This window comes from Canis lupus, chromosome 22 (genome assembly GCF_003254725.2).
Source record: "Canis lupus dingo isolate Sandy chromosome 22, ASM325472v2, whole genome shotgun sequence".
Taxonomy (NCBI): domain Eukaryota; kingdom Metazoa; phylum Chordata; class Mammalia; order Carnivora; family Canidae; genus Canis; species Canis lupus.
In genome coordinates, this window is record NC_064264.1 from 4710965 (window position 1) to 4736991 (window position 26027).

The window sequence follows — 26027 nt, forward strand, 5'->3', positions numbered from 1 at the left end:
GACGGTCCAGGCTAGAGTTAAGCTGTGTTCCATGGGTTCCTACCCAGGGGCGGTCCAGCCTGCAAGTGCTGCCCCATAATTAGACGCTGCTGTCAAGCACATGACGACACTCCTGCTCGGCTGAGTCAGCTGAACCAGGTTTCAAAAGAACAGTCCTTTGGCCTATTTTGGTTTTATTCCAAGGTCTACATATAAATTCCAACAGACGCAGCCCCTGCCCTGCCCACAGCACGCCCCCCACCCACACACCTGGGAAAATCATGCTCTGCAGGAGGCAGTGAGCTGCTTTCGGCGGCATATGGTTTTCCCTGCAGAGCTGGGGAAGGCAGTGTGGCCCCTATCAGTTAAAACCATCAACAACCCTAAGAGAAGGCCAACCTCTGCTCCCCCCGGGAGACCTCCCCCACAGCGTGCTCCCCTGTCCTTTCAGCAGGAGGGCCACGGCCCTGCTTCCACCTGCTTCCACCTCCATCTAACTGCATCTAACGCAGGTGTGGCCCAATCCGACCCAGTGACTCCGAGGGGTCCCGCAGCCCAGCCACCACCCCATTTCAGTGCTCAGCCGAGTCCCCAGGACCCAGCACAGTCATTTTGGAGGAGATTAAGAGATCTGAAAACCAAGGAGAAAGACAACGGTTCTTCCGGCTGCAACGCTGGTTCTTACGGTCCAGAAAGGCGATCAGAATGCAGCCAATTGTTAATCAGAGGAGACAAAGACTCTTTTACTGTTTGTACATGAACCAGGCTCCAGTCTTCATATTTTCCTCCCCATTTTAATGAGATCCTCCAGCTGCTACTAATGTGTCATCCTTTTTGCCTCGGCGATGCCCTAAAAACAGCAGTGTTTACACAAGGTGGCACCCATGCCTGGGAACTGTCGGGGAAGCAGGGCCATTGTCTGCACGGGAAGCTTCTGAGGCCGGGCACAGTGGTATGATGTCATGGAGACTTTTATGCTACGTGGGCGCCACAGAGCACACATCCTTTCTGTTCTTCCAAATTAAACACAGACAGCTATGGTTCAATTTGATTTTTTTTAAAGCCAACCGCAGCCGGGAGATTGGAAGTTAAGGCTTCCTCTCCACACCTCGTGCATCTCACTGCTGGAGGAGGATTCCGAGGGATACCGCATGTGCATGTGGTTATAAAGGGATGGAATAAAAAGACTTGGGTTTGTATTTCAGCCTAAGGCAGAGACTCCATCTCTGGAAACAAAAAGCAAAGCTATTGGGGGCCGTGGCGGGGGGAGTGGGGTTCCCTTTCCCGCCTCCACCCTGCTGCATCCACAAAGGCTATGCCCTGGGGCAGGACGGAGGAGGCACCCAGAGCTCTTGGTCTCCCACCAACCCTAACCGTCAGCAGCCTGGAGGGTGGGGAGAGCTCAGAACTACCACCTGACATCAGCCCAGGATGTGATTTCCTTTTGCTCCTTCCTTGCTTTCTTGCTGTTTCTTTTCTTCTGCTTCTGCCTTTAGAGATGCCAGGAAACAGCTCCCTGGTGATAAAGAAACTGCTTGCAGCAGCACTTTGCCGTAAGGACCCCAAAACCTTCTCTCACTCATTTCACCAAAGCTGGCTGCTGTGCTGCCATCCATCAGAACGCAGTCATCTTATTCATTCACTTTCAACATTACTGGGTATTCATTCTGGTCGGCGGAATTTTGAGATGGCCCCCAAGATATCTGTTCCCCTCACCCCGTCGTCTACACCCTGTATAAGCCTCTTCCCTTGACTGCTATTACGATGGGATGTCATCACTCCCATAATTACGTTACCTTACACAGAAGGAGGCTTTTGCAACAGTAATTAAGTTCCCCAACTGGTTGACTGTGAGTTCATAAACAGAGGCCCGACTTCACCAGGCAATGCTTTTTTCAAGAAGGACTGGAACTGGGACCCTCTCTTAAAGAAAAAAAAATCTATGGGTTCTATGATTTCTACAGCCACAAGGAACTGAATTCTGGCAAGAGTCTCCTGAACTTGGACGAGGACTCAGCCTCAGATAAGAGCAGCCCTAGCCAACACCTTGATGACAGTCTTGTGAGACCCGAGTCAGATGACCGCCAAGCGGTGCCCTTAACTCCTGGCCCAGGGAAACTGGGAACAATAAGTGTTACGTTGCTTTAAGTAACTACGTTTTTTTTTTTGGTGGCGGTGTCTTTTTTTTTTTTTTGTGGTGGTTTCTTATGAAGCAATGGAACACTAACACAAATGCCTAGGGCTGTGCTGGGATGCTGAGGACAGAGAAGTAAAGAACATAATACAACGAATGTCGCAATAATAAAGGGAAAGTACAAAATTCCATGGGACCATGAGGGAGCCTCTACTTCTGGCTGGTGTGCATGTTGGGGAGGGGGGGAGGTCATGCTGAGAACATCCAAAGAGAAGCAGCATGCTCCCCAATTTTTCAAGGGGCACCAAATTTGACCACATTTAAAACTCAAAACCTTGGGCACCTGGGTGGCCCCATGATGGAGCATCTGCCTTCAACTCAGGTCATGACCCCGGGGTCCCGGGATCGAGTCCTGTGTCGGGCTCCCTGCATGGAGCCTGCTTCTCCCTCTGCCTGTGTCTCTGCCTCTGTGTGTGTGTGTGCGTGTGTGTGTGTGTGTGTGTGTGTGTGTGTCTCAGGAATAAATAAATAAAACCTTTAAAAAAACAAAAACAAAACAAACATGCTGCTATGCGTGAGAACCTCACTACAAGTGCCTTTCAGTTCTTGTTTCTCTGGCTTAGGGAGACATGACATGAACACAAGGCCCATGGCAAATGTCTACTCCAGATGGATTTCCCTTGGTCACCAGCACGCCTCAAAGCTGCCACTTTCTTTGGCCATCATCAGCATATGCCTCAGGAATGCCGACTAAGTCCAATGTCTGTCCAGGCTGAACACAGGACGCAAACCCACTGCCAAAAATAAAAATGCATCCTAAAGTCAAATATTAGTTACTCTCAGATGATGTGCTGTTTTGTATCATTCCGGCCAGGGCTTTCCTCCTTCACTCCTGCTCATCATGTTCATTCCCTCTGAATTTCCCAAAGCCCTCCCTCCCTACTCTACCAGAGGCAGGAGCTCAAGGGCTCAGTAGCCAGCTTCATCTTTGGTTTCAGCCAAAAAGAGCTCCCTGCATGCATTTTGTGAAAAAGTCAAGCAGAAAGAATATATGATGTACTTCTATAAATCAAGCACGTTTCTGTGTCCCTCGATTCAGGTCAAATGGACCAAGGTGCACCCATCTCACAGCTTTTGGCTTTGCAGATTAATGTGATGGTGCCATGTCTCCTTCAACTCAGAGAACCTTCTGTGTGCAGAGTATAGGGAGGAAAAGCCCTCCAAGCATGGTTCTAGCACCCTAACCACAAGGCCGAGTAATAATGCTTTATTTAGATGGTGGGGTCCACACCTCACAGCTGTGTGAAGCTAAGCCACATGGTAGGCAACTCCACCAGAGTTTGGAGGGCATAGCTGAGCTTCAACTTCACCCCTCTAAGATCATTAACCTGCAGCAGAGGACACACTTCGTCGTGCAGGTGATGACGGGGTCGGGGTGGGGGGGAAGCAGCAGCACAGAGCCTCCCAGCAGTTCTAGGCTCCCTGAGGTCAGTCAGAGCCAGGAGCCTGTCAAGGATTTCCGCCTCAGACAAGAAGGTGGCTCTAGTCCATCGGGCATATTTTGGTTTGATCTTTTCAGTAATCTCACCCGCTTCCACTGGCCAAAAAGAACCTGTTATTCTAACAGTCAAAAAATGTACTTGTAAATATTTAATGTAAATCTCATCCCTAAAACTAACCAGAATCTTTTATCATTCCTGCTGCCAAAAAGAATTTTGCTGGCTGAATTTATCCAAACAAACAAGGAAAAGATGAAGAAAGGCCAATAAATATCCCAGACACCAAAATGGAAAAAAAAAAATTAATTCCAAGCAACCAAAGGTAAACAAGTGAGTGTTTATCATCACCAGTTTTAAGTTACTTGGTTGACTTTCTAAAATCTTTTAAATCGTTGGCGTTTGTTTGCCTTCCTTTTAAAAACTTTAGGACACGCACAAAATTGGTTTATATGTTTGAGGAGACGAAATAGTTGCAATAGAAACGCTTTAAAAAGCAGGAAGGGGGACCCATAAGTATTTTAAGTCTTCAAATGGATGAAGAGAAGAAGGTGCCCCATTGATCCATCAACCATACGAGGTCAGAAAATGCCACTACCCCCTGCCACCCAGAAGAGCCTCCCCTGGTTCTTTCCCTGCGTGTCACTCATCACCATTGGTCCAGCCTCTTCTCCACCAGACTAACTGGCGGCTTCATGAAGGCGGATACCACGCTCATTCTACGACTATATATGAAGCATCCAGCCTGGAGCCTGGCATTCATGGACTTGTCCACTTTATTCATTTGTTGAGCTCAAATATTTACTAAGATCCTACCATGGGCTAGACATGGCCATGGGAATGAGGAATACTAGTTACGAGAGAAAAGGAAGAACAAGGTGTCTATCAGCATTTGATGATGGAAGGAGAGATCGACAAAAAAGCAGCAAACAAAAAAGAAACTAATAATGATAGCTAACAGTTCCTGAGTGTTTCTCATAGGCCAGGCACTCTGTGTTTGTTCCTTAGACATTCAACTTCCAAAAGCCTTCTGAAATAGGTACTGGGTAGGGCTTTCCAAGTGACTTCTCCAAAGCCAATAGGCAGAAAAGGAGGAACCCCAACTTCGAATGCTGTGAACGCGGTTCGGAGCCACTGTGCACACCCCATCACCTGATCTCCAGGCCCACTACCTGAATAGCTACCATGGTTCTAAACCCCTTGGAATGTCACAGCAAAAAAGAGATGGAAGCCAGTGGCAGAGCCATGGTGATCCGGGCACTCTGGTATTTCGTTCTGGGAATGCTCTCAGATCATCCACATTCTAAGGGGCTCGACAGCCCTGGGAGATGACACACCTGGAGCACTTAGAGAAAACCCAGTGCCCACAGCCAGCGCTTCTCAAATACCCAGAGCACAAAAGACCACGTGTGGAAGACAGAGTTGGCGTCCATCACTCAAAAATCTGCACTTGAGCCTCTTCTGGCGCTCAGACTAACACGCATCGCTGTGAATACCACTGACAACTGTTCTCTTGGCATGTAGCATACTCAACAGAAACGCTCTGCAGAGAGGAATGAGAGTGGAGGACAAATTCCAAGATCCAGGAACCAGACCCGATGCAGACCTGTCTTCCCATCGCCCTAGGTAAGCACCATTAGCTTATAATTCTGTCCCTGAGAAAGGTGATAAGAGGTGGGGAAGCAGGCTGACCAGAGTAGGCTAACAACACAGCAACCTAAAACTTTGAACAGAAATCCTAAGTCATCTTCTCCCATCTTTTAACTTTTAATTTTAATATTAGACATTCCTGCTCCACTATGGTACAAGTCAGGAAGGGCATAAAGTACATCTCCCAAGATAAACATGTTTTATCTGGGGTTGCCAGGCCATTCAAGACTCAATGCCACCCCATCTTTGCTCTTCTGTCGTCTCTTTTAAAAATCTAACTACTTTGTGGGTTCCACCCTTCCCTACTGGAAGAGGCCTTAGCTGCTCATGCTTCTCCAACAGAATAAGGGAATGTTTGTGCTTTTCAATCAACCTATAACTAATTGAAAAGTTTCACTAATATATAGCTAGGCCTTGGAGAGAATAAAAAAAGAAATAAAAGGCCCTGTTGAGAATTAAAGAAATATAGGTGGAGTTGCTCATGCACAGAGCCGTGCATCTCTAGGGGCAGAAAGACCTGGTTTAATTTTGATGTCTCCGCTTATCAGCTCTGTGACCCGGAACAAATTATTTAAATTGAGCCTCAGTGTTGGAGACCATAAATCGAATTTTTAGCACTGGTGTAAAAAATCATGTGAGGAAATGAGCTGACCTCCTCTCTGCCATGCCCTTAGTAAAGGCGCAGGAAATGTCACTTTTCCTTTCTTTTCCAGCATCTTCAAGGAGTTTGCAAGGAGTCAGTAAAGAGTAAGATGTGACCCCTCAAGTCAACCTGGGTTTGAATCTGTTTCCCTGCTTAGGGCTTGGACATTTCTCTCTGAGCCTCGATTTTCTCATCTGCCAAATGAGGAGAAAACATATACTTATGTCCTGACATTGTTTGGAGAGGATTGGTTGAGAAAAGCCACCTGACATGCACAGCACAATACCTGACTCAATAGATAAGGCAATTATCATTCTTACTGTTATGAACTGGAAAGAAAGGGTAAAGTTAAAGAATAATTGAGGGACAACTGGATCAGACCTGTTTCAGACCCACCTGAACCACCTGTTTCAGACCCAAAGTCTGAGAAGTTCGGAAAGGACAGAGGTGCACAGGGAGTGGGGGGCTGGGATTGGGGCCATCCCAGAAGAGGCCAGAGGTAAGATTTGACAGGCACCGGAGTACTGGAGGGTTTTTTTTTTATTATTATTGTTTTGTTTTCTGTTTTTATTTTATTTGGCAAATGCAGAGAGGAGAGCAAAGGTATGATCAAAGGCAAAGTGGAGGCGCTTAACCCAGAACATATGGGGACAGCACAGGAAAAGGCAGCTGGAGCCCCAGGGGCCGTGGGGAGGGTGTGAGGCAAAGCCAGTGGGATAAGCAGGGTGGCGCCAGATGCCAGAGGCCCATCAGCTCTGCCGGCAGGCAGCTGACCCGGGTGGGCAGGCAGGAGAGAGCGGCGGGAGGAGGCCGGCAGGGGCCGGGCACAGCTGTGACGCAGGACCTCCAAAGGGCAGGCCACCCCCAGTGCTACAGGCGACAGCCAGGGAAGAGCCACCGTGCTCTACGTCCTCCGGGAAAAGGTGGTTCTTTCTAAAGGACCATGTGCTTGGTGGGAAAGGCAAACGCTTTAGAGTCAGACAACCTGAGATTCAAACCCTGGCTCCTCCGTTTCCCAGGTGGGGATCTCGGGTAAACTGCTTAATCTCGAGGAGCCTCAGTTCCTGTACTTGATGGCATTTCAGGTAAGTGACACCTACCCCACAGGCAGGTGAGCAGGATGGGAGTCTGTCTGCGTGGTGTCTGGTGCCCGAGAGGTGCGCAACCAAGGCCTGCTGGGCCTTGGGCCTCATAAACCAACATCATCATCCCAGTGGTCCTAGAAAACCTGACTCAGCAGTGTTTACCATCACTAAAATAAAATGCCACTTATAAGTAAATTAGAACAGTTTATTAGCATGACTATATAGACCATTAACAAGCAGTTTCAAAAGAGAGAAAATGGAGATCAAAGGATCTGTCCACTACGATAGAAATAATCAGTCTTCTAACAGTAGGCAATGATACAGCCGTAAAGCCCCAATTATTCTGGGCTTTAGAGCAGTCTGTCAATCAGGGATACAGAGCGAGCGTGCGGAGAACTAAAACAAATGTGGCAAATGGTCTACGTTCTAAGGTGCATAACGGGTCTACTTTACTAAGGTGTAACTTCTATACCAAATGCGCCCCCATTTTTAAGGGTATTTTTTGTCAGCGCTGACCGGCGCACACACCTGGCCACTCAACATTAACAATCAAGACGGACTTCCATCACACCTACTACCTCCCGTCCCCGCTTCCTGTCTGCTTTCCACGTCTGTGTTACTATCATCATTCAAATCATGCCTACAGTTTGCATAGGCTCCTTTCTAGGCTCTACTTCCAAATTTTTAAATGACTACTGCATTTGGTCCATGAAAACTAACAACGAATGCCAAACACCTTCCTGCAAGGGTTTCTTGGTGTGAGTGTTAAAAAGAGAAACTCGCCTAGCAGTGCCATTCCTTCAAAGGACAGCAGTATGGGAAGTAGACAGAGATGGCCAGGATAAGCTCTTCTGATTCTAGACCTGATCTGATACTAACTGGCGGGGGGTGGGGTGGGGGGTGGGAGGTGGGGGTGGGCAGGGTGATGTGCAAGTTACCTCGTTCGTCTCCATTTGAGTTTATTCTTAAAAGATGGTGTCTGTGGTTTCACGCGAGTGGAGCGACCATATGATTTATCATACAAATCAGGAGCTGCTATATGGTTCATCAAGCCAGGGCAAGAGGTATAAACCAGACTGGACTTAGCATGGTGCTACTTACGATCATCCTCTAAGAGCACATCTCGTGATGTCCACAGTGACCAAATGTTCTCTCCAAAAAAATGAAAGAGTGTTGCATGTCACAAGATATGTTTGAAAGCTGAGGTCTTTCATCCAAAACCGATGGGGCTCATCAACCCAATCTACCGTGTGGTATTAAGAGATTACAAACAAGGCTGCCCGGCTGCCAGAGGAGAGAAGGGGTCGGAGACACTGAAACTAAGAAACCACTTTAGAAAAGACCCAGGCTGCCTGATTATGCAAGCACTTAGCTGGGTTATCCTATCTTTGTCCCTCACTCTCTAAGGGGCAGACATTTGGGGCTCTATCAGGGCATATTACCTCAGAACTCCCACTGTGCAAATTTCATATCGAGAGACCAAGTCTTCATTAACATATCAAGGACTTTGGGGGTAGAAGGGGAGCAAAAGCAAGTCTTTACAGCCACCAGCTGAATTTCATAAAACAGATCAGGCTTAGCACATTAGCTCTCATAAAGTCACAGCACAGTGCCCTTTAAAGTGCTGCACAGATACAAGAAAGCATTACTTGTAAATATCTGAACAAACCACAGCTAGAATTTATTGCAAGACTATAACTACGGGAATGACTGGTACAACTAAAATTAACTTTGATTTATCCAGGCTTTCTAAAGACCAGGAAAGAAAAAAAAAAAAGCATAATTGCCTAAAATTGCATGCAGACAGAGATTATCATCCACACCTCCAAGGGAACTGCACAAAGAGGTATCTATCTGCCTTCAATTGCACAATCAGATTCCTTTGAATTGGATCAATTTGCATCAACACAAAAAATTTTGGTTACTTAGCCATAAGCCGTGCTGCCATTTTAGCCAAAATGGGCTGCTGTTCAATCTCATTTGTAAGATTGCGAAAGCAATTAATTAATGTATTGGAGGATCTGTACGCAAAATAAAATACATTTTCAGAAATCAAATCAATGATTATTACTTAATAAAACAATTTACAGAATATAAATACTTGTACTACAAAGAGAATGTTCTAGAAAGTAAACAACTACATGCTCACTCACCCAATGGGTCTTGTATTCGTTTCTCATAGTAAGGAATAAAGAGCATTTTCACGTCTAACAAATGACAAACCTGAGGCCTCCCTCTCAATTTCCCACCCTTCTCACCCTGAGGCCGAAAACAAGCCTTGGTCCCTAGACTCTTGGCCTCAATACCGTAGCGTGGCACCGAAATAGGGTCCCCCATCCTTCGCTGGGAGCATCCTGAACTCATTCTTCTCATCAGCCTGTCCCCCCTCGGGATTTCTCTGACCTGGTAAGATCAAATCAGACCTAAGAACACAGTTATATCAAAGACCGAATGGAAAGGACATAAAAACTCAGAAGACCTGGTCCTGGCTCAACCCACCCACTAGCAACACAACCCAGGGAAAGGCGGGGCTTCCTCACGTGTAATTTAGCTCGGACTATTTAGAGCCGGAATAACAAATACCACCTACTCCACCGTCTTCCGAAGACTGTCCCAGAGTATCAGTGAGGCTGGCACATGGCGAAAGCGTGGAGGCTCAAGCTTTCTGGGTATTCAAGTCACTTCACGATGTCGCCACACTTCCAGGAATTTAGTCTTTGTGTGCTTTAGATGACTGAATCCCTTGTCTAAAGATAATGGAGTATAAATAATCATGGGCAAGGTCAACGCCAGGCATTGAACTAAGCACTTTCCACGGATATTCGTTTACTCCTCGCAACAATCCTCTGATGATTATTCCCCATTTCTTGCTGAGGGACCTGAGGTACAGGGAGGTGAAGTTCCAGTCCCCTCCCGGTGGAGCCCAGACTAAGACCAGGGACACCAGTCACGGCACGATGCTCTAATCCTGTGCCACAGCTTCCCACGATTCATTTTACCGAAGGAAACCATGACATCATCGTAGGGGACCCCGAGGCCAGGCGGTACCTACGGTCCCTCACTGTTCGCCAGACCCGAGCTCAGCTCTGGGTCCTGCACCTTCCCTCGGGAACCGCCACGGCCCTGAGGGTAAAGAGCATTTTCACGTCTAACAAATGACGAACCTGAAGCTGCGTGAGATTCAGGAACTTGCTTCAAATTCTAAGAGTAATAAACTGAGGAGGTGATATTTAAAGCATTTAAAAATTACACACAGGGCAGCCCGGGTGGCTCGGCAGTTTAGCACCGCCTGCAGCCCAGGGTGTGGTCCTGGAGTCCCGGGATCGAGTCCTACATCGGGCTCCCTGCATGGAGCCTGCTTCTCCCTCTGCCTGGGTCTCTGCCTCTCTCTCTCTCTGAATGAATAAATAAGTAAGTCTTTAAAAATAAATAAATAAATATTAAAAAAATAAAAATAAAAATTACATGGAGAAGGGTTTCAGTCCCTCGCCTGGCTCCCTCAGCCGGGCCGGGAGGCCTCCGCGAGTCCCTGAGCCCACCTGTGACCCTCGCCGACCCCCGCTCCCCGTCCCAGTGGGAAGGGACGCCCGCTGGCCAGGGGCCCCAGAGGCGGGGAGGCGGGGAGGGAAGCCCTCCCCCAAGACCTCCAGATTCACAATTTCATGTTACAGCTGAAGGCTGCATTTTTTTCCACGGAAACCATAAGAAACCACCATTAATACGAGGCCCGGCTCTGCCAGGGTTCAACAGCGGGCTGGCGGGAGAACCAAACCACCACTTACTGCTTTATTTCCAAAGGAAAACGTATTTCAAGAAAAACACGGCAGCGAAAGCCGGCGGTGGGACTCCAGCGTGTAGGCCAGGGCCGCCCGCCACGCCGCCCCCAGCACTCGGGATCCAGTCTACCCGGGGCCCGCGCACGTCCCTCAAACCACACGCAGTAAAGTCCTGCGCTAACACGTTTAACCTGTGACCGTTGTTGGTTTTCTATCTTACACTCCCCGGCCTTAGACCGTATGCGATTGTTAAAGGTTTCACAGGACGTGTTCTTTTGGGGACCAGCCACAGGGCTGCCTGGGAGAGCGTGACCTGAGGCCTAGGGAGGGAGGGAGGTCTTCCATCCAGGCTCCGGGTTGGGGGGGCTCTGGGCTCCACAGAAACAGCCGCCCGCGTGAGGCTGTGAGACTCTGGCTCGGGACCCGACCCGCCACCCTGCTGTGTGACGTCCGTCAGATGGCATCAGCTCTCGGGCCTCGGGTCCTCAGTCCTGCAATGAAGGAGGGACGCCAATGGATGCTTCCTCCGTCTTCAGGCCGCAGGAGTCAGGAAAGGCATTTCGGAAGCGGGTGAACTGGGACCAGAGGTGTCAGGAGGTTGGGTGGAACCCAAGCAGCAGCTGGAAGAGTGGGGGGGCTGGGGAGTTCCTACCATGGTTAGAACACCTGGCAAGAAGTAAATGAGGCGATACTTCTACTAGGCATCCGGAACCCGGGGTGCGCACGTAGGGCCTGGGGCGCCACACGGGCCCGGGGAGAGCCCCGGATGCTGCTCTGGCGTCGTTACAGTCGCTGTCTTCACAATCACCCTCCTGAGCACCTATGACTCGTACCCTGTAGGCACCCACCGCTTGCTCGGGGCCCGTCTGCTCAGAGCCGAGGCGATGGGGCGCAAGCCGGGGCCCGAATGGGCCGTGAGCAGGACGGGCAGACGGCAGTGCACGGGTGTGGGCGCGTCTACAAGGGCAGAAACCCCGCCTGGCCACACCTTCGGGGCAGCAGAGGCAGCACCAGAGAAGGAAGACCCTCCTAACTGACCTGAAGTGCCATCAGAAGCACAGCAAAGGTGCCTCGAGGCCGTGCGGGAGTCAGGCCTGGGCCCCCGGAGGGCGGCGGGGGGCTGTGTGTTTGCAGCAGGACCGGGAAGGGGCCTCCTACAGGGTGGTGGGGGGGGGGGGGGGGCAAGGGACATGAGCCCGAAAAGAGAAAGGAAGGCGACGCACAGGAAAGCCAGGCCCGACAGCCTGCGGCTGACACCCTTCTTTGGACGTGTCACCATGGCCTGTGGACATACCGGGTCGCATCAGAGCGGGGCCGACAGAACCAGGCCGGACGGGCCGATGCCACTGGGCGGCATCGACCCCAAGAGCACGAGGGAGTAACAGAGGGACACATCGTGTGCCCAACGCCAGATCTTGCCCTGCAGGGCTCCGCTGTCGAAAGCAGGGCCACAGAAGAAACCAGAGGATTCAAAAGGCTGAGATGGGGTCCCTTTGTGCCCATTCGGGGACACAGCGAAGAGGGGACTCAAGACTCCCTGGGCCCTACTGATCTCTCAAGGTCTCGGGGCCTCCTCTCTGGCAAAACGACAGAGGAAACACAGCTCAGGGAAGTGAAGCAAACATCAACGAAGACCCCAAACCCATAGAGCCTGATGCTGGTGACAAAAATGTCCCGGAAGAGTTTCAGGAACGGTAACCCAGCAGCATATTAAGAGGAGCAATAACTTCCCATCCTGCAAAAACAGAAAACATTTCTGTTATGGAAATCAAACCTCGTTGGGCTGTAATTCGGGGGGTTTTTCACCACTACCTCCACCCCACCTAATCCTCCTCTGTGGCCGGGAAAAGGGGGATATGTTTGGGGGAAAAAACTATGAACACAGACAGCAATCTGATTAGAAAGGCATTTCCCTGCTATTGCATTGCCGGAGTAAGCAAGAGAAGCCAAATTCTCACAGTTTGTCAACTTTCTGTTCATGTAAACAATCTCACTTTATTTTTGAATTACTTTGTGGGAACAGATGGTTTCCAAATGCATGACTTCTTACTACAGTATATGGAAGCAATACTACTGAACTCCTAAATTAAGATGAAGAAAACACAGGCGTGCTTCGGCCTGCCTCTAAGGGGTAGACCTAGTTTTCCTGAACTAAGGCTTACTTGGAATCCTGTCCTTTTTTTTTTGTTTTTTTTGTTTTTGTTTTTTGTTTTTTTTTTGCTTGCTTGCTTTTCTTTTTTTTTTTTCTTCTTTTGGTTAAACAATCTACATCATATATATATATATATATAAAAACCTATCTGAAATATCACAGTAACTGCAAATTCTAGAATTAATTTTCATGCAACAACAGCAACAAAAACCAGGAGTTATCAATAATAGAAGCCTCTAGGCTTCCTATAGGTTACGTGCAAATAAAGGCATAAAATATGTAAATACGGTCAGTTTTGTGCTTTATATCCTTAAACCTTTTATGATAGATTATGTACTATAATTTGATGTAATCTCTGCAATTAACACCAAATTACCCTAATCCCAACAACTGACTCAATCACCGCGAGAGTTCACAAATTGGTAGCATTCCCAGAGAACTAAGCCCAGGGTAGTTTCCCCTGATGTCTCTCTAAGGCAGAGGACTAATTTTCCAAGAAACTAAACCCTATCTGGAAAGTAGTGTCACAAACAGGTTTTTATGAGGCTTAGACAAGAGTTCAAGTTTTGTGGCCTGATGAACCCGCAGCCACCTGAGATAGAGTTAATCGCATTTCTTTCATTTATATTACCAAGTCTCTGGGAAAACATAATCTGTACGTTCCTGGGGGTGTGGGGTGACTGTGGAGAGAGATGAAACGAGTCAATGCTGCCCCTATGAACACAAAACATCCATCATCTACCTATCCACCTACCTAACTATACTTTTATGTATATTCCTGTATTTTGCATATTTTTGTACTTATGTATATTTTTATAGATAATAAAGGGAAAAAGAGAAAAATACATACAAAGAGGGGGAAAAAACCCAAGCTTAAAAACAAGCAATGAAAAAAAAATAAATAAAATAAACAAGCAATGATGAAGTTGAGTAACAGGACAGAAAAAGTCTATACACATCAGAACAAGAGTCAAAGAAAATTGACCTCTGAGCTGATAAACATTAACACAGACTCCAGAAGGTATCTACCCTTTAAGTGCTTACCACCAAAGAATTTACCAAACCAAGGCACGAAAAAATTTAAGTTTGAAATGGAACTCAAAAAAAAAAAAAGTTTTAGTTAATAATTTAAGTAAATTTTAAACGGGGGGCAGGGCTGTAGGACAGCTGGGTGGCTCAGTGGTTGAGCGTCTGTCCGTCTTCACAGGGAGCCTGCTTCTCCCTCCGCCTGTGTCTCTGCTTCTCTCTGTGTGTCTCTCATGAATAAGTAAATAAAATCTTAAAAATAACTAAATAGTGGGGTGTGCCAAATTTTGGCCTAATGACCTACACTCACCAAATCAAATAAGATGTCACAGCGACTGACCAACTATCGAGTAGAGTCATTTCGATGATGAAGGCCAAACCCTGGGCTGTTTCTTTATAAACCGGGACAGACCAAAAATTCCCCGAGGTTTTGTGGCCTATAATTGTATGCTATTATTCTAGAAACTTGATTAGTGTGTTCCTGCCCCTTCAATGAAGAGTGGCCTATAATGCAAGCGCTGAGAATAGCAGTGTGTTTGGGGAGACTGTTTCGGCCATACGCAGTCACACAGAAGAGCGCATCTGGACTTGATCCTGAGCCACCACGTAAATGGAGTTTTAGATGCCCTGAAAGCTTTCACCATTAGAAGTCATCTGCACCTTAACAAGGAAGGAACTGATCAACAGGAGGAAAAAATAATAATAATAATAATAATACAGAAGGCAAGGCTGTGACTGATGATTTATGAACGGAAAAGTATTTAAGATACACGTAATACATACGGACACGTGTCCGATAGTGACGACCACGATGAATGTTACAGCAATAATGAACAAATTTAATTCAACAGCAGAAAAATCATCTGAAACTACACCTAACTATAAAAGAACACGAGTTTTAAGAAGCCACGTGATGTCAAGCGTTTCGTCACGTTAGTAATGAATCATCTCTGTGGCCAAATTTATGGAGCAGCACATGTTTCTGAGAATACACAGATTGCTTTATCAAGTCCTGTATGAATTCTGACGACTAGAGAGCGCTAGTATCCCAAGGACTCAGCTGCTACAGTATGGGAGTGGGGTGGGGAGGCCCGCACTCAGCAGGGCAGCCCACCCACAAATCTCAAAGAGTCTTTGAATCTGCATAGACGCTTAAAAGAGAGAGCTCAGACACACTAGGGTGTTAGTCCCACAGGCTGACAAATCCCAGGCCTCGGCCACCATCTCCAGAGTCCTCAAATAAAAGGTCCTAAGAGCCTTGCTCTCTGTGACATCATTACATGGTGAGAGTGGGCCCGGAGGAGATGACCAGAGAGATGCACAGGCTTAAATGCCCTCTCTTTCGGTTTCATCATTTAAAGATTTTGTTTATTTATTTATTTATTTAGTTAGTTAGTTAGTTAGTTATTTTTATTTATGTATTTATCATGAGAGAGCGAGGGCACGAGCAGGTGCAGAAGCAGAGGGAGAGGGAGAAGCAGACACCCCTGCGGAGCAGGGAGCCCGATGTGGGACTCGATCTCAGGACCTGGAGATCATGACCTGAGCTGAAGGCAGGCGCTTCAACGGGCTGAGCCACCCCAGTGCCCCTCTCCTTCTGTTGTATTTACACATCTCAGGCCTTCAGGTTCTCACTCCCCATCTCGGAAACATCTTGCCAAGCACAGAAGTTCCTGGGCACTTCTTTCCAGAACTAATCCATCCTATAAGATCTGACCCCCTCCACCCCCACCCCCCACCTATGCTGTGAAAGTCTTTCCTAAACAGCTTAATTGCAAAGACCTTTTCTTCTGAATTTCACGGACAGTATCTGTATTATTCAGCATCTCCCCTTGACCTGCTTTGAGGCTCCTGTGACTCCCTGAACTATTACCTTCTCGTGCATTCCTACTTTATCTTCACCTTGCAGTGTCCTATACATTCTACACAGGCACATACACATATGGGACCAAAGTGAGCATTTTTTATGCCAGACTTCTATATTCCGGCCCGAGTAGGCTCTTCATTTCCCATAATCTTTCCTGCTTGCAGCCACCTCAAAAACATAGCGCCATGATATATTCTAGCCTCTCCCTTTTTTTTTTTTTTTTTGGAGATTTTATTTATGAGAGAGAGAGAGAGAGAGAGAACAAGCCAGGAGAGGGGCCGAGGGACAAACAGACTCCCCGCTGAGCAGGGAGCCTGATGTGAGACTCAATCCCAGGACCCTGAGATCATGACCTGAGCTGAAGTCACACGCTTAACTAACTGGGCCACCCAAGTGCCCCTCCACCCTCTCCTCAAGGAGACCGGTTTTCACCAACTGTCTACCCATCAAGTCCAAGGGCTTCGTTTTCTTGTTTTTTCCTAGCACCTCCTACAATCAATCTGAGACACTTCCCTTACTCCTCTTATCAGTTTGCTTTATCTCAGTCATATCCCACACCACCTTCAACTTCTTCCCAAAATGACGCAGTAAGTCAGCACGAGGAAAAAAAAAAGTTTGCTTTCCTGATGCACGTGTCCATGTACTTCTTTTTATCAAGACGAATTTTGCACTTCGGTTTATATTTATCACTAGTCGTCCTTTGTGCTCTCATTGTTACAAGCCACCTTGAGTTACCTGAAATCGGGGCTGCATCTTGTTTTTCTAAAACAAAGATGTTATATTTATATTGTAAATCTTCCAACTCATTCTGCAAAATCAGTGTCCTCATTTCTCTCCCCATCCGTCTCCAAACAGAATGGGAACTCCATACGCAGGGGTACAGGGGTCCTCTGATGGTCACTGCTGCACCCCCGGTGCCTTGCACAGTGCCTGGCGCTCGGCAGGACTTGGCAGGTCCTCGTGGAGCGGATGTTGGCTGAATGAGCCTCCAAACACCCTCCCCGATCCTGCTCCTCTCCACGCCTTCTCTGCTTCACAGGAAAATGGTCAAGAACATAGAAGCCAAAGTGAAACTCCGGGGCCAATCACTAGCCCACCATCTAAGCAGGGGTACGTCTTGAGCATACATAGGACCTGACCTCTCTCAACTGCCATGTCCCCAACCGTAAATGAGGATACGAATGGGCTGCCGGGGAGGACGGGGCGGGATAATGCAGATAAAATACCTGGCACGCCGCACGGTGCCCACACCAAGGGCTAAGCGTGGCTCTCTTGTTCACGCTTCTCCCGTTCAGCCAGCGTCACCTGTGCCACCACACCTGCACGGGTCGGCCTTTCTTTCCCCTGCTCACCTGCGAGAAAGACTGCACCCCGACAACAACATCGTTTTGACTCAAATATGAGCAACGCAATAGGCCCAAAGGGAGGGCCTGCGAGTTGTTTTCCTGTGAAAATTATGTATGCCTCTGGTGACAGAGCTTAGACATCTACGGAGCGGCCCTCGGCCTGTTTCTGCGTTCGCAGAAACCACAACCTTCAGTGTACGTCTTACCACTCACGCCCTGCTAGAACTCTTGACCTGCAGGAAATGTCAACGCTGCGCAAACTGGGGGTGATTTTAACTCTTGCTTTATTTTCATTTTTGCTCTTCCAAATAAAGAACAGTGAGCAGCAAATATTTCTTTAGAACAAAGGGCAGAGGGGGATCCCTGGGTGGCTCAGCAGTTTGGCGCCTGCCTTTGGCCCAGGGCGTGATCCTGGAGTCCCAGGATCAAGTCCCGTGTCGGGCTCCTTGCATGGAGCCTGCTTCTCCCTCTGCCTGTGTCTCTGCCTCTCGCTTGCTCGCGCTCTCTCTCTCTCTATGTCTATCATGAATAAATAAATAAAATCTTAAAAAAAAAAAAAATAAAGGGTAGCCCCAGTGGCCCAGCGGTTTAGTGCTGCCTTTGGCCCAGGGTGTGATCCTGGAGACCCGGGATCGAGTCCCACAATCGAGCCTGCTTCTCCATCTGCCTGTGTCTCTGCCTCTTTCTCTCTCTCTCTCTGTGTCTCTCATGAGTAAATAAATAAAATCCTTAAAAAAAAAAAAAAAAAAGAACAAAAAGGGCAGACTACATTTGGTCTATAGCCAGCGTTTGACCTGAGGCAAAGATGTTTTGAGGAAGCAACCCCTGAACACGTCGGGGCGCTCACATTTCACATGAAATAGCTGGTTACCTTGAACACGCTTTACCTTTTCCAGGTTGTCCCAAACTGCTACCAACTTTGCTGACATGCCCCATCCCAAAACTCACATTGCTTTCTGTTGTTGTTGCTGCTGTTGTTGGGAAATTAATGTTAAGTTGAGTGTTAACTAGCTAGAATTTTCTGAACATTAAACGTGTGCAAGGGAGGGCTGTAATTACAATCTGGCCAAACTCACCACTGACGTCCACCACCACAAGGGAGCAAGAGAGGAGAATGAGGACGCTGCTGGGCATGTATCTCACACGGCAATGTCCTAGCTGGAAAAGGTGGTCCCTGCTTTTAAAAGCACGTGTCTCAAAGAAATGCTGACACGGCAGACACACCAAGTTCACTCAACTTTGGGAATAAACATCTGCACAACTGAAGTGGACACACAACCTTCAAACCCCCCTGCAGACGGTGCAAACACATATTACTGGTCATGCCAGCTTTTCTGCAGTCATATTCAATCCTTCCAGACTCCCTGGTATATTCTAGGGCAAACGGGAACCAGGACTTAACAACAGATTTTTTTTAAGTTAATGATTCAGGCAATTCTTGGAATAACTTCCCCTTGAGAAAATGTAACTAAGAGGTCCTAAGGAAGAGACTCCCCAGCTGCTGAGAGCTCAACTCTGGAAACTCCCTCTTTTTCGGCGATGCCTGATGCTCCCTCAAACAAGTCGCAAAGTTTAATGACCCTGGAGAAGCCCTTTTTTGCCTCCAGTGAACTTGGAACTCTTTTCAAATACTCATTAGGTCGCTCCATAAATGTTTACCGGATTGAAGTGGGAAACAAAAAGCACTGGAGACCTAGCTCCAAAAAAGCCTTGCTCCCTTCCCCACCCCCACCCCCACCCCCACCCCTACTTCTCCAAACTGGGAGCTCTGGAGCTGAGACTTTAGCCACTCAGCCATCTGAGCCCGGGAGGTGATGACAGCCAGGAGGTCTGGGCAGTGGTTCCCAAAGCAGGACACCCACTGTGTGTGGGGAAAGGCTGGGCGCCCTCCCCGAGCTGCCAACCCTCCCCGGGGGCGGGGGGGGGGGGGGGGGGGGGGGGGGAGTGCTGATGGGGTGGGGGGGAGCTGATGGGGTGGGGGGGAGCTGATGGGGTGGGGAGCTGATGGGGTGGGGAGCTGATGGGGTGGGGGTGGGGGAGCTGATGGGGTGGGGAGCTGATGGGGTGGGGGTGGGGGAGCTGATGGGATGGGGAGCTGATGGGGTGGGGGTGGGGGAGCTGATGGGGTAGGGGGTGGGGGAGCTCATGAGATAGGGGGGTGGGGGAGCTGATGAGGTGGGGGGTGGGGGAGGGTGGGGGAGCTGCTGGGGTGGGGAGCTGATGGGGTGGGGGGGGAGCTGCTGGGGTGGGGAGCTGCTGGGGTGGGGGTGGGGAGCTGAACCGCAGGCACGTCCTGCAGGGGTCCCAAGGCCCCAGCCCCTCCTTCCCGTGCAGAGGTCCCCTGCTGCAGCCCCAGCCCTCGGGAGCGAGCAGACGTCTCGGGAACAGGGCAACGCAGGGCAGGACTCGGGAGCCGCGCTCCCGGGCGCGAGTCGCAACTTGCCGGGCTCACGCAGCAGAACCGGCTCACTTTAATGGCTTTGCCTTTACTGCCCCGAGCCGTCCCCTCCCGCCCCCCCCGCAAGGATCGGGTCACCGAGCCCTCGGGGGCGTCGGGCGCAGGACGGACGCGGGAGCCGGGCCCGGGGTAGGGGTTGGGGTTGGGGCGGGGGGGCTGCGCCCCGGGCTGGCTGGAAGGAAGAGGAAGCCCGGCCCCCGCCCGCCGCCCGCCGCCCGCCGCCCGCCGCCCGCCGCCCGCCGCCCCGGAGGTCGCGGGGCCCCGGCTGCACCGCCCGCTGCCCTCGGGGTCGGCCCCGGGGGCGCCCCCTTTGTCTGGGTGTCCCCGTCCCGGCGGGCGACGCCTGGCGCGAACCCCGGGCTCGCGGGGTCGGAAGCCTCAGGCCCGGCCCGGGCCGCCGCGGTGGGGGGGGGGGGACCCCGAGGCCCGCGCGCCCGCGGACGCCGCACCCCAGCCCCCCGCGCGCTGCGCCGCCGCCTCCCCGCGCCCACGCGCGCCCCCGACCCCCCCGGGCGAGGGCGCGACCGCCGGCCACCGCTCGGCCCTCCTCACCTGCCTGCACCGTGTCCGAGAGGTCGTGCCCCGGGGCCGCGGTCCTGGGAAATTCCTTCAGTTTCCGGGCGCTGAGGTTCAGCCCCCCGGAATTGGCCGCTTCCTCCAGCGCGCGCTCCAGCCCCCGGTTCAAGGGCAGGTTGAAGCCGCCGCCGCCGCCGCCGCCGCCGCCGCCCGCGACCCCGCTGCCCGCGGCGGTGCCTCCGTGGTGCTGCTGGTGCTGGTGCTGGTGCTGCTGGTGGGCGTGATGCTGAGGGTGCAGCGCAGCGGCGGACAGGGCAGGGACGAAAGCCTGGGGTTCGCTCCCCGGCGTCGCCATCTTCCCGCGGGCCCCCCCACCCCGCCCCGCCGCTGCTGCGGGGGGGTCGCAGCCGGGCCCCGGGACCCGGAGGCTGCGGTGCGGGCCGGGCCCCCGCAGGGCCCCGCGGCGAGGGATCCTGCCGGACCGGAGGGCGGGGCGGCGGGCGCGCGGGCCGCGGGGCGGCGGGGGCGGCGGGCTCGGCGGGCTCGGGCTCCGAGGCTTCCTGTCCCCGGGAAGCCGAGGACTGCGGCGGCGGCGGCGGCGGCGGCCGGCAGCGCGCATGTGTCTCCGCCCGGCCTGCGCCCTCCTCCCGCCGCCGCGCGCGGCTCCTCCTGCTGCGAGCTGTCAGTCCAGCCCCGCCCCGCCCCCGCCCGCCCCAGGCTCCGCCCCCGCCCCGCCCCCGCGTGGCTCCGGCTGCTGCTGCGAGCTGTCAGTCCAGCCACGCCCCGCCCCCGCCCGCCCCAGGCTCCGCCCCCGCCCCGCCCCCGCGCCCTCCTCCCGCTGCTGCGAGCTGTCAGTCCAGCCCCGCCCCGCCCCCGCCCGCCCCAGGCTCCGCCCCCGCCGCTCCCCCGCGCGGCTCCTGCTGCTGCTGCGAGCTGTCAGTCCAGCCACGCCACGCCCACGCCGGCCCCAGGCTCCGCCCACGCCCCGCCCCCGCGCCCTCCTCCCGCCGCCGCGCGCTGCTCCTCCTGCTGCGGCGAGCTGTCAGTCCAGCCCCGCCCCGCCCCCGGCTCCGCCCCACGCCCCGCCCACGCCCCGCCCCCGCGCTGCTCCTCCTGCTGCGAGCTGTCAGTCCGGCCCCGCCCCCGCGCCCTCCTCCCGCCGCCGCGCGCTGCTCCTCCTGCTGCTGCGAGCTGTCAGTCCAGCCCCGCTCCGCCCCCCGGCTCCGCCCCCGGGTCACCTTCCCCTCCGCGCCGCACGCTTCTGGGTTCCCTCTTGCTGCTCAGCGTACCGGGGGGCGGGGGGTAGGGGGGAGAACGGGGGCCGAGGGCTTCTAGGGGCTCCGAGAAGACGCCGGCGAGGCTGCAGACCTCGGGGGTTCCAGTGCAGTGACATCACGAGGAGGTGACGGGTTATCTCAATTCTGCGAACGACTCTGGCTCTTTGACCCGCACACCTACCCCCCCCCCAAGAGGCCGTCGTTCTTCACGGTGGGGTCAGACCCCACCCCCCCCCACCCCCCCCCACCCCCCCCCACCGCCCCCACCCCACCCCCGCATGTGGGTGCCTGCGAGCACTCAAGGCGGCCTAAGCAGTCTACGTTCATCATCTCATTAATTCCAGGGAGTCCGTGGGAGGAAAAGTGGTTCCCCCAGACTACAGAGGAAGTTAGATTTTTTTTAAAAAAATATATTTTATTTTACTTATTTGTTGTTTGGTCTAAGGTCACACCCGTGCAGCCAGAGGCGGAGCTGGATGCGGATTGTAACCCTCGCACCTGTAGGGCTGCCCTCGTCCCCGATAGTCCTGGGCCCGACCCCGGGGGCAAAGAGACCAAGGCAGAGTCGGGTGGAAGGTTTTCTGAGCGATGGGAGGGCCGAGGGGACGGACACGGAAAGGAAGGACTTTGTAAATGAGGGTGGTTCTCGTGCTGGACGGGATCCATCCTCCCGGGCCCCAGGTTGCATGGTGCAGACGAGGTAAGGAAACCGGTGACCCCGACTAGCCGGTGACTCAGCACAGGTTGGGCCTGCGCCCAGAGCCCGGCACGGTGTCCCCGTGCGGCTGAGGCTTGCCCCCCAAAGGACCTGGGGACCGACGCGAAAGCAAGTTCCCGGTCTGCCCAGACAGAGGCTGGCACAGCACGGGCAGCAAAGGGCCCACCAGCTGAGGACTGAGAAAACCCCACTGCTCGCTCTGAAGTCGCAGCTCCAGCTCTCCAGGGCCTTCATTTGCGAGGTGACTGTCACCAGGGTCACTCCAGGGGGCTTGGCTGGGAGACAGGAGGATGCATGTGGGAAAATCCTACAGCCCTGCAGGTGGGTGAGCCGGGCTCCCAGACGGTGGTGCAGAAAGATGCTGATGGCCTGGGCAACAGGCTGGAAGTGTGACTTCATGTCCTGGGCACTGAGGTGTGACCTGATGTGTGTCACTTGCGTTGACTGCATGCACGGTGGCCCTTCCTTCCTGCAGGATTCTAGGCGGAGTCAAATGTGCTGATCTGGTGGAGGAGACAAGCGCCACCTGCTGGCTTCCTCCTCCCCCCAAACCTCCTCTCTCACCAACCTCTATTATCCCCTCAACCTCCCAGACGTTTAAAAACCGGGCTTGATATGCTATATGTTGGCAAATTGAACTCCAATTAAAAAAAGAAAAATAGATTGTCATTGTGTTTCAGACAATCGTTTGACACAGCTCCACGCCTAAGCTAGTCTCATTCTCATTGCTATCCTTTGTTCCATAAGCTCTTAGCTTCTTTTAAAACTAATGTTTCTGTATTATGCACACAGAAATACTCATACAGTTTTATACAAATTCATGCACAGAATCTTATGCACATTGTAAATGGTCTTAGTGCTTGCAGGCAGTCTATTTTTTATAGCTTGTAAAAATAAATAAATAATAAAATAAATAATAAAAACCAGGCTTGAAAACAAAAACAATAGTAAATAAAAGCACACTTGTATCACCTTCGAAAACTAACCCCCTTCTCCTCTCCTTACTGGCCTTTCTCCAAAAGGTGAGTTAGAAACAGACACAAAGAATTTCCAATGGAAAAAAAAAAAAAAGAATTTCCAATGAATATCTTCAGCTAAACCAAAGTAGTCCCTGCCACCGGTGTGTACAGTAGGGTTGGGGACATCTAGCAGATTGCAAATTTAGTTCAGGTCGCAAATTGTAGTGATGCATCATAGAAAGCATCTTTTTTTTTTTTTTTTTTTTAAGATCACAAATTCTTTTTTAGGGGAAATGATGGAATAGGAGTTCAGGATTTGTTTTTCAACAAGTGCTCAGTCCTCCCGTTAGGTTGCCGCAGTCACTACAGTTTGCTTTTCCTTCTGCGGATTGCTAAAGTGCAAACTCCATGGGGGTGGGACCCACCCGGTGGAACCCACCCATCTCTGTAACTCCCACCCCGGGGTCTAAGATAGTACTTTATGTGTAATGAGTGCAGGAGAAATATTGGTAATTCAGCATTGCGCAATAGGCCGAGTGAGCAATACACCTGTCTATTGCACAAAAGAAAGCTTGCCATTTGTGGGCATGTCTTTCAAATGAGGTCCCTGAATGAGAAAGTTTTTCCTTGAAAAACTTGACCCTTAAAACTGACCTTGATTTAAAAAAAAAAAAAAAAACTGACCTTGATTATTTTTAGATATTCAAGAACTTGACAAACTATTTTCTCTTGCTGCCTTGCTTACCTATTTTTCTCAAAAAAAAGATGGACATCACTGTTTTATCAAATACTCTTCCTACTTCTTCTGGAAACAGGACCGTCTTCCCATTCACTCTCCCCGCTCCATACGTACAGTTGTTTGATAGCAGCAGTGCTATGACGTCGCCCCGGCTGGTCATCCTGGCTAATCTAGAAGCGGACTTCTGACCAAGTGACAGGGCACTCAGAGGATCAGAGGGTCCTGATGATGTCCAAACCCAAAATTCTGACCGTTCCTGATTTGTGTCTTTAGTTTCTACGAGATATCCAGCATATTTGTAATGCATTCTACTGGTCCCCTAAGTCAATTTTATTTGGTTTGCTCTTAGTGCAACCAAGAGCTCTAGTTCATGCATTAAATTTACCATATTTTAGTCTTTATTCCCTCTCGTGTCCCTGTAGAACTTTATTTTTGGATGGTCCACTAATAATTTCTTACAAACTATTTGGATAACCCAGCAGATTTTTTTTCATGCTTTATCTTTAGTACCTTCCAATCATGTTCACAAAAAAAATTTTTTAAAGATTTTATTTATTTATTCATGAGAGACACACAGAGAGAGGCAGAGACACAGGCAGTGGGAGAAGCAGGCTTCACTCCAGAAGCCCGACGTGGGACTCGATCCCGAGTCTCCAGGATCATGCCCTGGGCTGAAGGCGGCGCTAAACCGCTGGGCCACCCAGGATACCCCATTTTTACAAAATTAACAGGATTCGAATGACTGAGAAAATGGAGGACATAGAAATATTCTCAGATTAAAATATTGGTTATTAGGAGAAAAGTGATCAGTTTCATCAACAAATTAAAACATTTTAGAACCTATGTATTAAAAAAAAAAAAAAACTTCTGTGCTCTGAAAAGATGCCAGACTCTTCCATATTTAAGACCCAATTCTTTTATTCTTGCTGGGAAAATAGAGCTTATAAGAATCGAACTTAAGAATGGCAGATGGATTTGAGCAGGGCTATTAGGCCTATACCATCTTCTCAGAAACCCATGAAGAATCCTCTTCTGGGGGAAACTCAAACTATTTACCAAAGACATGGGCATGGTCACCCACGTTTGTCCTTCACAGTTCTGACTGCTACCCACTCCCCCACCCATAGCTAATTAGATAAGAGGGGCTGACACGAGATCCAGCCAGCCCCAAACAGGAGAGTTCACCCATTAGACTCTCCTGAAAATTGAAGCAAAACACACGGAGACCATAGTAGAGGAACAGCAGGTATTTGACCCCAAAAGCAGCCAGAGTCAGGACTTATTCGCATCTTTTTAACCTTAATATTCTCCAATCTCCCTGCTTCAGCTTCCTCTTTCTTAAAAAAAAAAAAAAAAAAAGAATAAGAATATTCCCTGCATAACACCAACCTTTTTGGTTATTCCCTCCACATGCTCTCTCATACTTAAGTATTCTCTTTGTACAGTATCAGTAAATATTTATAAGTAAATATTTATTTGGAAGTGATCAGAGTGTGTTGTATTCATTTGTCTTCAAGCACATCAGGGGCAGAGCTCAGGCCTTTTTCCCCCAAATGATTCAATAAAAAATATTGTCTGAGATGTTTGTGTATTATAAGGCAACAAGTAACACCCACATGAGTTTCTCTGAAGAGAATCAATATTCCTATCTCGGACATGTTTAAGAGATGTCTTCATCTGCCTTCAAAAACACCGATCCAAACCAGTTGGTTAATCACAAAGTGAATTTAGCAAAATGAGAAAAACTGATGGCCCAAGTTTTTCAGAAAGCTGAATGTATTTAATATCAAGAATAGAATGTAAATATTGGACTGGGTGTGCACATGGGAGACTGTGCCTTTCCTATTTTTTTCCAAATCATGGTAATAATAAATTCCAGTCAAGTAAGTTTATTCTTATTTGGAAGAGGAAAAAAAAAGAAGGTAGGCTACTAGAGTCAGCTTTCAAATTTATTTTTTAAAAGTTATTTATGGTGAAATCAAAAAGCCTACAAAGAACTTCCAGAATTTATCATGGGTCTGCAAAGAGGATATTACCTGCCCTTAGATTTTGAAATCTTTCACAGCTGACTATTGTCCAGATGCAGCTTTTTTTGCCCTCTCCACTCCAACCTGCCAACACAAATCCTCAACTGCCTCCTAGGGGCTCATTTTTACTTCTCATGGAGCAAAGCAGCTACCACCATGCGACCAAGCCCTGCCCTGCC

The 26027-nt window shown here is 50.3% G+C and overlaps 1 protein-coding gene and 2 long non-coding RNA genes across 7 annotated transcripts in view; 1 reads left to right on the forward strand and 2 right to left on the reverse strand.

The window, feature by feature from the left end:
• The window catches only part of LOC125753374 (uncharacterized), a 38911-nt gene extending 20039 nt beyond the window's left edge, over positions 1-18872 (reverse strand). Inside the window, exon 1 of the long non-coding RNA XR_007405057.1 lies at positions 1-18872. This exon is cut by the window's left edge and continues 12284 nt beyond it. This is a non-coding gene — a long non-coding RNA (uncharacterized LOC125753374).
• Positions 1-20559, reverse strand: part of LRCH1 (leucine rich repeats and calponin homology domain containing 1) — a 205983-nt gene extending 185424 nt beyond the window's left edge. Inside the window, exon 1 of one of the 4 annotated variants that reach the window (XM_025478295.3) lies at positions 20165-20544. In XM_025478295.3, coding sequence (XP_025334080.1) covers positions 20165-20483 — 319 coding nt within the window. In that variant the 5' untranslated portion in view covers positions 20484-20544. Of the gene's footprint in view, positions 1-20164 lie in introns of all 4 variants that reach the window. The other 3 variants (XM_025478297.3, XM_025478293.3, XM_025478296.3) reach the window with 3 other exon arrangements.
• An 852-nt stretch (positions 20560-21411) lies between these two features.
• On the forward strand, positions 21412-22792 carry LOC112678885 (uncharacterized). 2 transcript variants are annotated; one of them, XR_003147963.3, is made up of 3 exons: positions 21412-21530; positions 21851-22444; positions 22599-22792. It is a non-coding gene; the product is annotated as an uncharacterized LOC112678885 (long non-coding RNA). The 2 variants fall into 2 exon arrangements; XR_003147962.3 differs by having other exon boundaries at positions 21851-22792.
• Positions 22793-26027: the final 3235 nt, after the last annotated feature.